General features: G+C 37.4%; 1 protein-coding gene across 1 annotated transcript in view; it reads right to left on the reverse strand.

Moving 5' to 3' along the window:
• The window catches only part of ENPP3 (ectonucleotide pyrophosphatase/phosphodiesterase 3), a 58,933-nt gene extending 42,767 nt beyond the window's left edge, over window positions 1–16,166 (reverse strand). The window contains exons 1-4 of the mRNA XM_036120821.2: window positions 16,010–16,166; window positions 13,352–13,412; window positions 9,102–9,199; window positions 2,534–2,613 (exon numbers count right to left, since the gene is read on the reverse strand). Coding sequence (XP_035976714.2) covers window positions 2,534–2,613; window positions 9,102–9,199; window positions 13,352–13,412; window positions 16,010–16,166 — 396 coding nt within the window. The remainder of the gene's footprint in view (window positions 1–2,533; window positions 2,614–9,101; window positions 9,200–13,351; window positions 13,413–16,009) is intronic.
• Between the last annotated feature and the right edge of the window lie 612 nt (window positions 16,167–16,778).

The raw sequence follows: 16,778 nt of genomic DNA on the forward strand, positions 1-16,778 counted from the left end.
AGAAATGTGCTACTTGGAAGCTTTTAAATATCAAATATCTTGGGTTAAGGAGTTAAAGTGTGTTACCAGCACTTTAGAAGGGAGCCTGCCTAGTCTCTAACCATCTTCCCTTCCACCCAACAATCAATCCAATCAGTCCTTCAATCTGATCACACATATTTATTTATTCTATACATTTCATTGAATGCCTATGATATCCCATGCATTTGTAATTACTTTTAGGTAGATTTTAGAGTCATTACTTTAGAGCATTTCTATATGGACACATATACATATATATGGTAAATGAATAGCTCTTATGTATGTTATACATGTGTTATATATACAGTGCGTGTACATTTATGTATATATGCATATATAGTCCATTCTTTTTTATTGAAGTATAGTTGACATAAATGTTACAGCAGTTTCGGGTGTACAACATAGTGATTTGACAATTCTGTGTTCACCATGGTAAGTGTAGTTGCCATCTGTCACCATAAAACAATATGACCTTATTGTTGACTCTACTGCTTACGCTGTACTCTTCATCCTTGTGACTCATTTATTTTATAACTGGAAGTTTGTATCTCTTAATCCCCTTCACTTATTTCGTTGATCTCCCCAATTCCCTCCCCTCTGGCAACCACCAGTTTGTTCTCTGTATTTACGATTTTGTTTCTGTTATTTTGGTTTTTGCTTGTTAGTTTGTTCATTTGTTTGGATTTTAGATTCCACATATAAGTGAAATCATACGGTATTTGTCTTTCTCTGTCTGACTTATGTCACTTAGCATAATACCCTCTAGGTCCATCCACCTTGTCACAAGTGGCAAAATATCATTCTTTTTTATAGATGAGTAATAGTCCATATATACCATATACAATGGAATATTACTCATCCGTAAAAAAAGAAATCTTGCCATTTGCAACGGACATTTAAATGCTTCTATAACTTGGCTGTTATTGTAAATAATACTGCAATAAACCTAGGGGTTTCATTTATGAAAGCACAATTTAGTGCTTTCATTTTCTTTCTTTCTTTCCGGACCATATGGTATTTCTATTTTTAATTGAGGAAACTCCACATTGTTTTTCCACAGTGGTTGCACCTATTTACATTCCTACCAACAGTGGATGAAGTTTCCTTTTCCTCCATGGCCTCGCTGACACTTGTTATTTCTTGTCTTTTTGATACTAGACCTTCTGACAGGTGTAAAGTGATATCTCATGGTGGTTTTTATTTGCATTTCCCTGTTGTCTGTGATAATTATGTTCTATAAAGTTGCTGCAAACACTGAATTAGTGAATACTGAACCACTACAGCTAGGGAAAATACAGGGATAGGCTCTCGCAAGCCTCTAGTCACAACACTTTTGTCTGATGATCAATACATAATCTTGCTTTTGTCTGTTTCCATTTAAAGATACCTTATGTAACATATGTCATTGGTTCGCTATAACTCAGGCCTGAATGAAGCTTATCTAACACATATATATCTACTCTATGAGGCACATCACAGCCATCTTGCTTTTAGGAACACTAGACAGCACTTTGGCACTACACTTGAGGCCTATTGTAAACAGCGATTTAAAAATCATCAACAAAAAGCACAAACATGTGAAAAATATGACCCTAAATAGGCAGTAGACTGTGGAAACAACATTTGTTTACTGTATGAGAGCTACAACATGAAAGTCAGAGTGTCACCTTGGTAGACCTCAGGTGGGAATACGTGAGCTGTGCAATTTGAATATTTAGGAAAGTCTGCAAGTATATATATGGATGCACACACACGTGTATAAATGTGTATATATATATGTATGTACATACACACACAAGCGGGCATGCATACATTACATATTATTACTTAAGAGTTAAAATTTAAATGTTATAGTTACTGTTCCATAGTAATAAAAAAATAAATACAAAGTAGTAAAGACACAATATCCTTTGGTAATAAAGGCTGAGGTAAAGAACTCCTTAAAGATGTGTTCTAAATCTATAAATGTTAAATAATTTTATTTTCTTTTGAGTTCATTTTGATCGTTTCACTTATGTCTTATCATACATGAGAATTCATGTATGCTTTACTTGCTTTATCCAAAGGGATCTAGCCAGCATGAATTTATTTAAAACAGATGGCTTTGTCAAGTTAAATACAATGAAAAGATTAGGAAAAAAAGAAATTTCCTACATCAAAGTGGCTGTCCTCACATATAACCTACCATTCCCAGCAGGCCTTCAGATAAGTGGAGGCAAATCCAAAGATCAGAGGAGAATGGTACTTCTCACATCCAAGAAGCTATCCTGACCCATCACACAGGTGAATTTAGCCTATTGCTGGGACATTCATTCATACTTAACACCCCAGAGCACTGGATTGGCTCGCAACGAGATGCCACTTCCTAGCCTGAGTTAAGTAGCCATGGACTGTCACACATGTGCTTGTGAAATGTGTGGCATGGGCTCAGCCACTTCCTGCCTCAGTGTGTCTGTGGTGACCAGTTGCCTGTCTATGGCCTGTCAGTCTTGCCCCTGGGCCAAGCACTTACCGTGACAATAGTGTAATGATTTGGGAAGGTTTTGGTTGGATAGACAGCTCTCATGTATTTTGAATGAATTCCACATGTTTCTGCAACAAAGCATAGTGAGAAATTAAGAAGCCCTAGCGCCCACAAAACCGCCCCTATCTCCAGTGGTGGTGGCAGGAGCTCCCCCCACCCCCGGACCCAGGCAGCCCACAGTCCCAAAGAGAGGACCTAGGCTGTTTGGTGGGGGGCAAAGGGGACCTTGGCGCCCATCAACAGTGGGGACCCCCCACCACCACCATACTGGAGTGACTCCAACTCGAAGGACCCCCACAGCTACCATGTGGGTTGAAGGAAGGGATCCATCATATTGTTCAGAGGCACCACCTCCCTCCCCTAAATCAGGCTGAGAAGGAACCAGCCAGCTCTTACCTCCTCCTGGTTGTTTTTCTTTCCCACCCCAGGTTATTTTTTGTCTCCTCTCTAGCCCCTACCTCTGAAGCCATTTTATGAACCATCATGTGCCACCTGAGCCTCCAGTAAAAACAAAAACAGGCTTTCCCCATGGAGGGAAAAAATATTTTTTTCCTCATAAGTTCTTTTTTATAAGTAAAAACTTAAACATAAAATTTTCCAGAGAAATAAAAAACTAACTGAAGAGTGGATTAAAGATGGAAAGAGGTTGAAATCTTTCTGATGCCTACAATTCCTCCTTCCCAAGGAATGTCAGTTGTTAGTAGAGAAGTGAACCAAATCAAGGAAAATCTACATTTTTCTGTAAAGGCCAGATAATAAATATGTTCGGCTTTGTAGATGCATATAGTCTCTGTTATAATGACTCAACTCAGCTACTGAGGCCCAAAAGCATCCACAGATGCTATGTGAACAAATGAGCATGGCAATAAAACTATATTTATGAACGTTGAAATTTGAATTTCACGTAATTTGTACATGTCACAAAATGTTCTCTTTTTTTTTCCCCCAATCATTTAGGAACGTAAAACAATTCTTAGCATTTAGCAGGCCACACAAAAACAGAGTGGGCCACATTTTGACCACAGGCCACAGCTTGCTGACCTCTCAGCTAAGCGCACCCTAAATTATACACTGCCACCAGCTTTGTTTTTGCTGCTCCCCTCTTTCTGATCCAGGTCATTAGGATGAGAATTTCTAGATCACATTTGCATCTCAGCTAATAGTTCTTGTACGACAGTATCCAATAGAACAAAAGTCAATACAACTATCTAGGTAGCTGAAAAGGAATTTGACTTGTATCAGAGCATAGGCCCATGTCACATAGTAACATTTACCAAAGGAGCTAACTTTACTACTTATTATTTTCAGTACAGTTTCCATTGGATCACTGCAGTTTCCTGTGATCTGTTTTCCACAAAGCGTGGCGTCAATTTTGCTTTCAAATGTTCTGTTGTTTTCGGTCTGTGCAATGATCTTGCTGAAGGAGGTCAGAAACACTGCAGCATTGCTGCTCCCTCTCCAGCAGTGATAGGCAAGAAATTTCCCATGCCCAAATCCAAAATTTGCAGCTGAAAATAATGCATGTTTGCTCAAATAGGCTTGGAGTTGGTCCAATATGCAGCGTTTCCAATATGAAACCTTCATATTGGGATTACCTCCTTCAGAACCTTCTTGGGCTCCATATTAAGTTTACTAAATAGGACTCTGGTAGGAATGCAAGGGTAGGTGGAAGGTGAAGAAAAAGGGAGTTCAAAAAAAACCCAACCAAACAAAAACTACATTTGTGGCAAGCATCCCAAGTGGTTCTGGTGTACCTAAGTTTGAGGCCCGCCCTGCGATTTGATTCCTAAGTATAATTAAAGATTAAAATAACCTTTTTTTCTTTCTTTAGTTAATACTACCAATAAATAAATCCCATCCTCAATCGGAGAAAGATACATTTATTATTGTTAAGTCATATGATAAGAAAATAAAATGAGATCCAATTCATTATACAATGAAAAGAATTTAAGTAAGGGAAAAACATACAAAGTAAATAGAAATATAAAGTCAGTTTCTGTTTTTATTTCCTTCATACACGTAATTAATGTAATTAAATTAATGTAATGTAATGTAATTAAATTCTTAAATGCCTAAGGCATTGAGTATAAAATAAAATATAAACTAAGCTACTGGTAATGGAAGAACATGACACTTCCTTATTGAAAATATTCCAAACAGGACACACGTGCTGACTATCCATGACTCAGGCTACCATTTGGATCACTGGCCTTTGAACTAGAGCTGTTAGAGAACAGCTCACAGAAAGCAAAATCTTCTACCATTGTTTCTTCCAGAACTTAATAATCCAAATTAAAACTAAAAAGTATAATTCTGGAAGGACACACACTAAATCAGTAAGAGTAGTTGCTTCTGCAGAGATAAGCTTAGAAAGATCCGGAAAGAGTTTTATTGTTTGTTGGTTGGTTGTTGTTATTCTATTATATACGTATTTTCCTTACTATTTACATTTTAATATTGTTTTTAAAAGTTTATCATTTGTGTAATTTACTCCTTAAAAAAACCAACCAAAAAAAATCTGAAAATACAAATGGAATAAACACATACCCCAAGTAACTATAAACTATAAGAAAGAGCAGAAAACTAAATGGATGAGCAGGTGCAACAGCCGACAGATGCAGCAAAAGCAGCGCTAGGATGGAAGTGTATACAACAAACACCCACATTAAAAAAAGGACTTTCAAATAAACAACCTGATTTTACACCTCAAGGAACTAGGAAAAGAACAAATGAAACCCAAAGTTAGCAGAAGGAAGGAAACCATAAAGATTACAGCAACCATAAAATAAAGAATAGAAAAATAATTTTAAAAATTACGAAAATTAAACTTGGTTTTTTGAAAAGATAAAATTAACAAATCTTTAGTTCGACTACACCTTTCAACAGAGAAAAGCCTAGGATTAGAAGGCTTCACTGCGGACTTCTATCAAACATTTAAAGAAGAATTAATGCCAATCATTCTTAAACTCGTCCAAAACATTGAAAACACTTCCAAACTCATTTTACAAAGACAGCATTACCCTGATTCAAAGCCAGACAAAGACACCACAAGAAAAGGAAACTACAGGACAATATCCCTGATGAACATAGATGCAAAAATCTTAATGTTATAAACCACATTAATATAATACAGGATAAAAATCACATGATCGTATCTCAACAGATGCAGAAAAGCATTTAATATGATTCAATACCCTTTCATGATAAAAGTTCTTAACAAACTAGAAAGGGAGGGATATTTTCTCAACATAATAAAGGCCATATATGGAAAGCCCACAGCTAACATCATACTCCACAATGAAAAAACCGAGTTTTTCCAGTAAGATGCTGGACCCTTTCTATACCATAAACAATAACTAACTCAAAATGAACTAAAGACTCAAATATAAGGCCTGAAACTGTAAAAGTCTTAGAAGAAAAGAGGAGGAAAGATTTATGACATTGGTTTTAGTAATGATGTCATGAATATGATACCAAAATCACAAGCAACAGAAGCAAAAATAGACTAGTGGAACTATATCAAACTAAAAAGCTTCTGTGCACAAAGGAAACCATCAACAGAAACAACATATGGAATGGAAGAAAATATTTACAAACCATATATCTAACAAGGAATTGATTTCTAAAATACATAATGAACTCTTACAACTCTAGAAAAAAACTAATAACCCACTTAAAAATGCATTAAGGATTTGAATAGACATTTCTCTGAAGAAGACCTACAAATGACCAATAGGTATAAGAAAAGATGATCAATGTCACTAAACATCAGGAAAATGTAAATCAAAACCACAATGAGTTATCACTGCTCACCTGTTAGGATGGCTCTTATCAGAAACACAAAAGACAAGTGTTCGCAAGGGCATGGAGAAATTGCAACATTTGTATACTGATGGTGAGAATACAAAATAGTATAGCCACTGTAGAAAACAGTGTGGAGGGTCCTCAAATAATTAAAAATACAACTACCCTATGATCCAGGAATCCTACTTCCAGATGTTTATCCAAAAGAATTGAGATCAAGATCTTCAAGAGATATTAACACTCCCATGTTCAATGTATCACTATTCACAATAGCCAAGATGTAGAAACAACCTAAATGTCCACTGACAGATAAATGTATTTTTTAAGTAATATATACACATAATGGAACTTGATTCAGCCTTAAAAAAGAAGGAAATTCTACAATATGCAACCATATAGATGAACCTTGAGGACATTAAATGAAATAAGCCTGTCACAGAAAGACCAATACTGCATGACTCCACTTACATGAGAGATCTAAAAGATTCAAACTCATAGAAGCAAAGAATAGAATGGTGGTTGCTAAGGTCTGTGGGGAGGAGAAAGTGGAGAGTTGCTCATCAGTGGGTATAAAATTTCATTTACGTGAGATGAATAAATTCTAGAGATCTGTACAACATCGGGCCTATAGAGAACAATATTGCATTACATACTTAAAAGTCTATCAAGTGGTTAGGTCTTATGTTAAGTGTTTTTACCACAATAAAATTAAAAAGAAGAAAGAGGAGGAGAAGGGGGCAGACAGCAAATGGCGTCTGCTGTGGAGAATTTAAGAGTTCTATTGTTCATGAATGTAAACCTTGCTAACTCTCATCTTCAAAACTGCAAACATTGCCGGCCAGTTCTACTAGTCTTATTCTATCCCCACTTTCTCACCCAGTTTTCCAGGAAACCTGACTTGTAGTTCAAGCCAAATCACCTCTATCTTACCTGACAGTTCCCTGTTCTTGGGCCTGACACCTTTTTTTTCTGCTCCCACCCACACTCAGACAAGACAATGATCTCACCCGCTCACTAGAGTTGAGTCTGAGTCCTTTTAACCATCACAGATATGACTCATGGTGCTGTGGTATGAGTTCATGCTCAGTTTCCATGACCATTGTCACTGTCACCCAACCCAGGGAGCCTGATGGGACACTGGAGATGGGGGTCTGTACTTCCTTAACGTGATGCCTGTTTTCACGTAACTCACCTCAAGCCTACCATTCCCAGGAGGTCCTAATCCTAAGTCTTATTACATCTACTCTTAATCAGGCCTCCTGAAAGCTAACAGCCCATTTTGCCTTGTAGACCTAGTTAGTGATGTCTACACATTAAAGGATTAAAATCTTGTCTGTGTGACTTAAAAAATACGTATTAAACCTTAGAAAGGGAACACTCTCCATGCCCAGTATTTCCACTGGTGTCATTTCCAACTCTGAGTGGGATGAGCAAATCAAATAATTCCACTTCAAAAGGGGTTCAGCTCAGCCTGGCTAGCTAAATTCCCTTTTGGATACAGAATTTGATATCCAGATTATCAAGGAAAATGCAAATAAAGAAATAGAAACTGTGGGAGGTGTTAATTAACTTTCCGGGCCAAAGTAACTCAGCACTTCAATGGCAAGTCCTGAATTCGGAGCCAGTTCTGTCATAACCCCAAACTCTCGACGTTTTTGCTAAGGATCTGCCTCAGAGAGTGAGAGAAAAGCTGAAGTGACAAAGCACCTCGTGTTAGAGGGGAAGCAGTCCATCATGGGATTTTAGAGCTGGAATAAACAGTAGAAATCATTAGAGCTAATCCTCTCATTTTACAAGTAAGGAAATTGAGACCCAGACAAGGAAATGGACTTACTCAGGCCCAAACAGTTATTTTTTAATAATTTGGAGAAAAATAAAAACAGGACACCAGTAAAATTGTGATAAACTTTGAGGGCCTTGGAGGCAAACAAGGGTCTGGCAGAAGGGGGAAGAAAGAAAGAATTGTGGGGCAGTGAAGACTATAGACCCAGGAGTTGACCCTCTGGCTCTAATCATGTTCTGATACTTCTTGGCTCTGTGTCCTTAGGTACTTAATTTCTCTTTATTAATAACTATAACATCATACGAGGGCCGAGTGTCCTAAATAGAAGTGTAACGTCCTGATTAAGATGACAATAAAACCAATAATTATAATAATAATTTAAAATCATTCAGTGTGTACAACATTTATGTTCTCGCAGTATTCCCATCAGGTAGGAAGTGACCATTTTACGACTCAAGAGAATGGGCACCAGTAGGTGAGGTAAGCTTGCCCACGGTCTCACAGCTAATAAGCAGTGGAACCAGGTTCCAGGCAGCTTACTTCCAGAACCAGACAAAGATACTAGACTTTTTGCCTTCTGGAGCATTGGTGTGTGCTGGCTCTGTTCTGCCACTCAGGCTCCTTCAGGATCCTGTCCCTGCTGGTCACGTTCTTCTTGCTAAGATTCAGAACCCAAGTCTGACAAACACCACTTTCGAGATAGTGTATGTGGACAGATTTCCATAAGATGGAAATTACATTCAAATACAAAACAAATCACAATAAACCAAAAGATGAACATGCTACAAAAAAAGGAGGAGCCAACAAGTATGAAAATAGGTCCCATGAGTGGTAAATTCCTCAGGATCTTCGGAGGACCTGGGAGAAGGCAAACGACTAATATGGAAGATCAGGAAGGAAGGTACCCATCTACAGACTGGCTAACTAGTGTCCTCGTCCTTTGTGTGCCTACAGTTGTGGAAGACTTACTCAGTTTATTAATATTAGGTATGAGGGTGTCCCATGTTTGCAAATATTCAGCCCTAAATCCATCCATGGAAAACAAAATAACTGGTGGCAGTTCAAATCTGAAAATGGAAAACAAAATATTAGTCTACTATTTTGATTGTAAAAAAAAAATAGACACTTTTCTGTGCTACTTACAATTCTCTAAATTAGAAAATGCTTAGAAAGTACAGTATGTCCTGGGTCATTTTTTTCTTTCTCTTTTTAAAAATTGTTATCTCCTGGGGCATCTGAGTGGCTCAGTCAGTTAAGCGGCTGCCTTTGGCTCAGGTCGTGATCCCTGGAGTCTCAGGATAGAGCCCAGCTTTGGGCTCCCTGCTCAGCGGAGAGTCTGCTTCTCTCTCTGACCCTCCCCCTTCCTGTGCTCTCACGCATGCTCTCTCTCTCAAATAAATAAATAAAATCTTTAAAAAAATTTAAAAAATAAAATAAAAATTGTTATCTCCTTTAAGAATCAGTACTTCCAGTAAGGAACCCCTAATTAGCATGTTAGTAATGTTAGTAGGTCAGTAATCCCTTACCTTCAGTCTTTATTAGCTATTGAACTCTAAGCAGTTACTCAACCTCTCATAACTCAGCCCCAACCCACTCACCTAATACTTTGGAATCACCATAATAGAACATTAGTATCATTGCCTTACCTCAAATATATTTAGCACTTTACAGTGGTGAGTATACATGGCGCTAATTAATTGCAGTTTTTCAATAGAGGTCAGCAGCATGCAAGCAGAGCATTAACAAAACATCCCCAGAAATGGAGCTGTTAACTGCAGACCTTGCATGGACCTGACTTTGCTAAAGAGCCAAGAGCAACGATTCCTGAATACAAGGCTCAAACTCAAAAATCGTAAAAGTAACAATTCCTCTACCGCATTTTGGATATAATTATGATACAAAATTTAGGAACTCTATAGCTTATGAGGTTTTCTATTATTCTAAAGTTCTACCCTTTTGATTCTTTATTCTAATATCTCGCTATATTAATATTAACATCAAAAGCATTACAATCTTTTTTTTTTTTAATATCAGTATTTAAGCTAAAGTAATGGAAGGTAACTCTTAGGGTATAGCCAGAGGCTGTCTTTTCTTTGTTTAATTTTTTTTCACTTTTAAAATTTTATTTGTATATATTTTATATACACATGCCCACACACACACATTTCACAGATGTATAGTTTGATTAATGTTTCCTAACTTCCTAACAACTCCACTGTGAACTCGATCACCCAGATCAAGAAACAGAATACCAGCACCCTAGAATCCTCCCCTCGAGCTTCTTTCCACTCAATAGCCTCTGCAAACCACACCCCACCAAGGGTGAGCAGTACCTTGACCTAAAACAACAGATTGATTATGCCTGTATCTGTATTTATATTTACACGCAAACGGAATCACACAGTATGTATTCCGTTGTGCCTGGCCTCTTTTATGGAACATTATGTTTGAGATCAATCCATACCGTTACATGTAGTTGTAGATCATCCATTCTCATGGCTGTCCTGTATTCCAGTTAATGAATAAACCACAACTTAGTTATTCTACTGTTGCTGGGCATTTAGGTAATTTCCACTTTGGAGTTATTATGAACAACAGCTATAAACACCAACATTTGTTTTAAATTCCAAATACACTGCATGCAACTGAGTATGTGAAGCTCTGTGCTCAAGCAGCTTCACATCTAAATTTTTAAGCAGGGGGGATGGGGTGGCTGGGTGGTGGACATCGGGGAGGATACGTGTTGTGGTGAGCAGTGGGTGTTACATACCTGTACCCCTGAAACAAATAATACATTACATGTTAATTTAAAAAATTTTTTTTAATTAGAAAAATAAATTTTTAAGCAAAAACACACTTTTCCAAGAAATTTGATTGGAGTAGTCCTTAACAATATCCACTATTATTGTGGAGAAAATTCTGAATGCTAATACAAACTATTTTTTTTTTAATTTATTTATTTTAGAAAGAGAGTGAGAGAGTGCACGTGAATAGGTGGAGGGGCAGAGGGAGAAGGAGAGGGAGAATCTCAGGCAGATTCCCTGCTACGCATGGAGCCCAATGTGGTGCTCAACCCCACTACCCAAGAGATCATGACCTGAGCTGAAATCAAGAGTCTCATGCTTAAGCGACTGAGCCACCTGGGCACCCCCCATACAAACTATTAATAAGAAAAATAATTTCCGTGTTTTTCAAGGTGCTTGAGTAAAGCTAGAAAAATATCAGCCTGGCCATCTAATTACACATTTGTAAAAGAAACTGTGAGGAGAGTCTGGAGGACAGGTCTATATGGTTTCCCAGAATATACAGTTATTGTAGAGTAATTCATTTAACAAATATTTGAGTCAGACATTATTGCTAAATATTGAAAATAAAGGCATGAAGGAATTACAGCCCTAATCTAGGGGATGAAATTGAGAAGTAAATGGGGGTGGTTAAAGGTTAGAATTGATTACAGGATGCTATTCAACTACATAGGGGATGTCAGATTTGATCTTTGTAAGGTGAAAACAGACGTGTGAACTTGGCCCTAAAGAACAAATAGAAATAATATGAAAAGAGAATGGGACCAATGTGTTAATCAGAAAAAAATGTGCTGTGCAAAAGCCCATGTGAGAGATATGGTACATACATGCAATAACATTTATGAGTCTCAAATCGTTGGATTAAGAACAACAACACAAGGGAACATATGGGATGATTCCATTTATATGAAATTCTAGAACAGGAATCTATGGTGATAGAAATCAGCACATGAGGTGTCTTTCTGGGGTGATGGAAACATTCTGTGTCTTGGAAATACTCTATCTCTGGGTTGCATGGGTTTCTGAATTTCCAAATCTCATTATACTGTACACATAAATGTTAGCATTTCAATATATAGATTATACCTCAAAAAAATAAAATGGAAAATTGGGATTTTTTTTACATACAATATATAGAAAACTCATCAAGAGGTTCAAGTGCTGCATTGCAGTTTGCATTGGAAATACTTATACTTCATAAATTCATTAGCATAAGGCCGTTAAAACTTTTATATTCATAAATATGCCATCAGAATAACCTTGCAGCTTAAAAACGAGGTCAAAGATCTATGGGATCAAGATGTTGACTTAATTCTCACATGAAATCTTTTTTTTTTTCAAAGTTTTTTTGTTTTTGTTTTTTTGATGCCGTGATCCATGATTCATTGTATATAACACCCAGTGATCCATGCAGTACATGCCCTCCTTAATACCCCTCACCGGGCTAACCCTATCACATGAAATCTTCTGAACTTGGCATTATTATTATTATTATTATTATTATTATTACAACTACTACTATAATTTTATAGGTGAAGCTCACAGAATTGACTACAGTTAAAGTCCCATAGGCAAAACCAGGACTCAAACTCAAGTATCCTTTTTATTCTAAATTTTTTGCTCACCCAAAAGCCACTGGACAGGGCAGCTGGATCTGAGGATTGGGGTAAACCAAAGCAGCATGGTACAAAAACAGACATTATCTACACACATTCTTTAAATAAAATAATGCTATCTAAAAATGACTCCACCAATTCTTCCTACAGCCAGATACTCCATTTTTCTCCTACCTCACCAACTTCCTTCCACTGCTTGGGCCAAAAGAATGAAGTCGGTGAAGGGCAAAAGGGGTAACTGGAGGGGAAATCCACCCTGACTGGAAGGTGATGTGGGGCATGCTTCCAGGACTGGGAAAGGTCCAGTAGCAGCCATTATAAGTGTGTGGAGGAGAGGCATGGGAGGGGTGGGGTGAGGGGTTTTACCTCATGCTTTCCTCACCCATGTACACATGATAAAGTCCTTTTCATCCACTCTTCCTTGTGAGGCCTTCCGTGGGCAAACTTCTTTCCCTTTCCTCAGTTAAGTATAAATTCAAAGTTCCAGGATATTCATAGGAAAGAGTTCTGGCTGGAGTAATTCAGATCTAAATCCTAGTCCTGACCAGAGGAACTTGAGAATGCTAGTATTTAATACTTCAACCATTTTTTTAAGTCACTGTTACAAGACATGAATGTAAAAAATTAATTAAAAATGCTTTGTAAACAATGATGTGAACAAAAGTCTGAGTTTGAAGCCACCAAGAATCCTAATCGTTGGTTAAGTGTATTGTTCTAAAATATAAAGTGGAGGAAATGCCACTTGGCTTCTCAGCTACATTCCATGTTAAAGGAGGATAAAAACTCCCCGTATTCTCACCCTTCTGGACACTGAGACTGCTGGGCTGTGCCACAGTCTTCTTTCACCCAGGAGGTTTCTCCTGAAAAAGAAGATTGAAATCTTTAGACAGCTGCACCACAGAAAAGAAAAGAAAAACAAATGTTCAATGAACATGATCTTTCCAAACTACTTTGTTCATGTTATTCCAATGACTAAATTCTTCCAGAACATGTTAAGTGCTATTCCGCATGTTGAAAAGATCAGCGTTGCCCAGAGGTTTGGACAGACTGAATACCAAGAAGCTCATCTTTCCCAAGAAAAACAAAGGGGATTCTTTTAGCTGGAAAGAGACAATTAGAAAAAAAAATGAGTTTAATAAATATAGATATACCAACTAAAGAAAAGATAAAAGAAATCATTGTGGGGGGGGTCAGAAGAAGTAAATGAGAATAATTGATTTCAATTGGGAAAAATTAAACATAGTAAGTTTGAAGATCTTAACTAAAAAAATTTTACTTCATGAATGTTTCTGTTTATAGAACATTCCAACTAACTAATGAAGTAGAAATGATAGAGTATAAATATCATCACTTGTATCCCTTGATAGATACAGGCAATGATCATCAATGGCTAACATTCCAGAAAAAGCAACAAGCAGACAAGATGTGCTTCTTGATGGAAGTAATACCACCATCTACAGAGTATACTTGCAAAATAAATAATACTTTGCACCTGAATCTGAACAGTCCTCAAATTCTACCTACCAATTTTCAGGAAATACAGGAGATGACAAACTGCTTAAGATGCAATTTGCAAAACTAACTGGAAAAGTCTGCAGGACAAAGGCCCCATTTCTTCAACATGTAAATTGCAAGGGGAAAAAAAGAAAGAGAAGCTATTTTTAAAGGACTTGAAGTATTGAAGCCACTTGAAATGTATGGAATCTTTTTGGATCCTATTTCAAACAATCTTTTTTAAAAATGTTATGAGACAACAGAAAAATTAGAACACTGGATATTTGATGATATCAACAACAATTGATGTTTTTAGATATACTAATGGTATTGTAATTTTGTTAAATATTTACCTTTTTAGATACACCCTAAAAATATTTACAGATGAATGATAGTAACTCTAGGATTTGCTTAGAAATCATCTAAAATCTGGGGAGAGAAGTTGGGGTGAATAAAGAGTATATTTTGTTAAGAAAAAAACAATCCAAAACTTGAAAATAAGCAAAAGGAAGATTGATCACTAAACTTCATTTTAATGTCATCCTGGGGATTATCTAAAAAGCCCACCTATGAATTATCTAATTACTTAGAAGTATATACCTTTATCTGGCTTATTCCTTACCATTCATTTTATAACACAGTAACAGTAGCAGTTAATTGGTAGAAAAATAATAGCAACATAAGTGATTCTTATCTGATAGCAAAAAAATTGTCATGCAGAAATGCAAATCCTTTCTGTCCCACCAGAATTTACACTATTTATAACTTCATTCCAACATTCTTTCAGTTGTATGTATACTTAGTCTCTTTCATTCTCTTTGAGCCAGCTGGACAGTCCAGATGATTATCTCATGAATGAGCTATTTACTTTTTGATATGTTCACATTACATTTCTATGAGAATCATGTTTTTATCTTTTTGAAAATTATACTTTGTCAAGAGGAGACAAGACTGGCCATGAGTTGATAGCTGCTGAAGCTAAGTGCTGGACATGTAGGGAAATCACCATACAATTCTCTCCTTTATATATGCTAGAAATATATCATAAAGGTTTTAAAATTCTAAATTTAAAACGTAAAAGTGACTAGCTGGTTTCTTGCACAAAAGTTATTCAAATGCCTTCAAACTACGGCCTGAAGATTTAATTTGAGCAAAAATCATGTAACATCTTTAAACAAAGTATTGAATCCTTAGAGAAAACATTTACATTTATTTTGAAAAATAAACTGAAATGATAAAATTAACTCCATCAAAGTACCCATTTAACAGTGGTGGTAAATATCAACACTGCTTATAACAATTACTGTTGTTTCTTTTTTTTTTTAAGATTTTATTTATTTATTTGACAAAGAGAGACACAAAGAGAGAGGGAACACAAGCAGGGGGAGAGTGAGAGGGAGAAGCAGGCCTCCCACTGAGCAAAGAGCTTGACGCGGGTCTCGATCCCAGGACCCCGGGATCATCACCCAAGCCGAATGGCAGACGCGTAACGACTGAGCCACCCAGGCGCCCCGCTTCTGTTATTGTGTGTGTTGGGAGGGGGCAGAAGCAGCCAATGAGAATAATTGATTTCAATTGGGAAAAATTAAACATAGTAAGTTTTAAGATCTTAATGACTGAGCCACCCAGGCACCACAACAATTACTGTTGTTTCTATTAAATTTCTCTTTCATCATGTTTTAACTTTAGGATCTGCCATCTGGTATCTCAAACCACAGACATTTCTAGCATAGTCATTGGATTGGAGAAGACCTTGCCTTATCGATGAATATGGAAATTTAATCTTTCTCTTCTTTTCTATAGTATCTATGCTATGAGCTCCCTCTCTCTATAATGCACGAGCCACATTTCTTCCCACAGTAAACATGTTGTCTCTGACTTGTTTTAATTTATGCAGCCTGGGTCAGCCAGCTCTGGGGTCACTGAACACAGAGAGGCGAATGGGTCAACCTCCTCTGCTTACCTTGGCAAACACTCTTGTAGTCAGCACAGCAGTCTTTCCTCTGCAGACAGTCATCCGAACAAGAGCAAAGGCTGGACTCTAGTCTGGTCTCCCCACAACGAAATCTATTGCATGTCCATATTCGAGCTGTAAAATCACACAATTCAGTTCCCAGCATTTAACGTATACCCAAGTATCCAACAGCAAATGTAAATTCCAGACGTTTATCCCTGTATTATTGTAAGGGCCAACTCTTGGCTTCTCTGCATTAATAAATGAAAATACATCATACAAACAAGGCACAACCCATCACTTTTCTTCAGTTGGCATGAGTGGCAGAAAGAAATGCAGTTTTGTAAGTTGCAGCTCTGGTCTACCTGGCAGGTACACCTCTGACTTTGGAGAAACTCTGAACACTGACTCTATTCCCACCCAAAATTAGGAGCTCCCAACGGAGATGAACCACTAGTGATGGTGGCCACCCAAGAGCACTTTCATTTAAGGACAGGCAGGAAGGAAGAGGCCGTGAGAGCAGAATTAACAGGAACACGGTCAGGTCTGTAAGAATGCAGGCAGGCCAGGGCACCTCCCAGCTGAGGGTACGGAGTGCTAGGTGAGCCTCCGCCGAGCCTCTGCAGCTCTCCCAGGCTACGTGCTCAGTATGAGATCAGTGTAAATAAACATGAGTGCTAAAACAGCACGAGGCTATCCCATCACTGCTTCCTAGTGCCATCTGCTAGGAATCAGTGTCTAAAATCAACATCAGCTCTGTGCTTAGACAAATGCGGTC

This window comes from Halichoerus grypus, chromosome 9 (assembly GCF_964656455.1).
Source record: "Halichoerus grypus chromosome 9, mHalGry1.hap1.1, whole genome shotgun sequence".
NCBI classification, from domain to species: Eukaryota; Metazoa; Chordata; class Mammalia; order Carnivora; family Phocidae; genus Halichoerus; species Halichoerus grypus.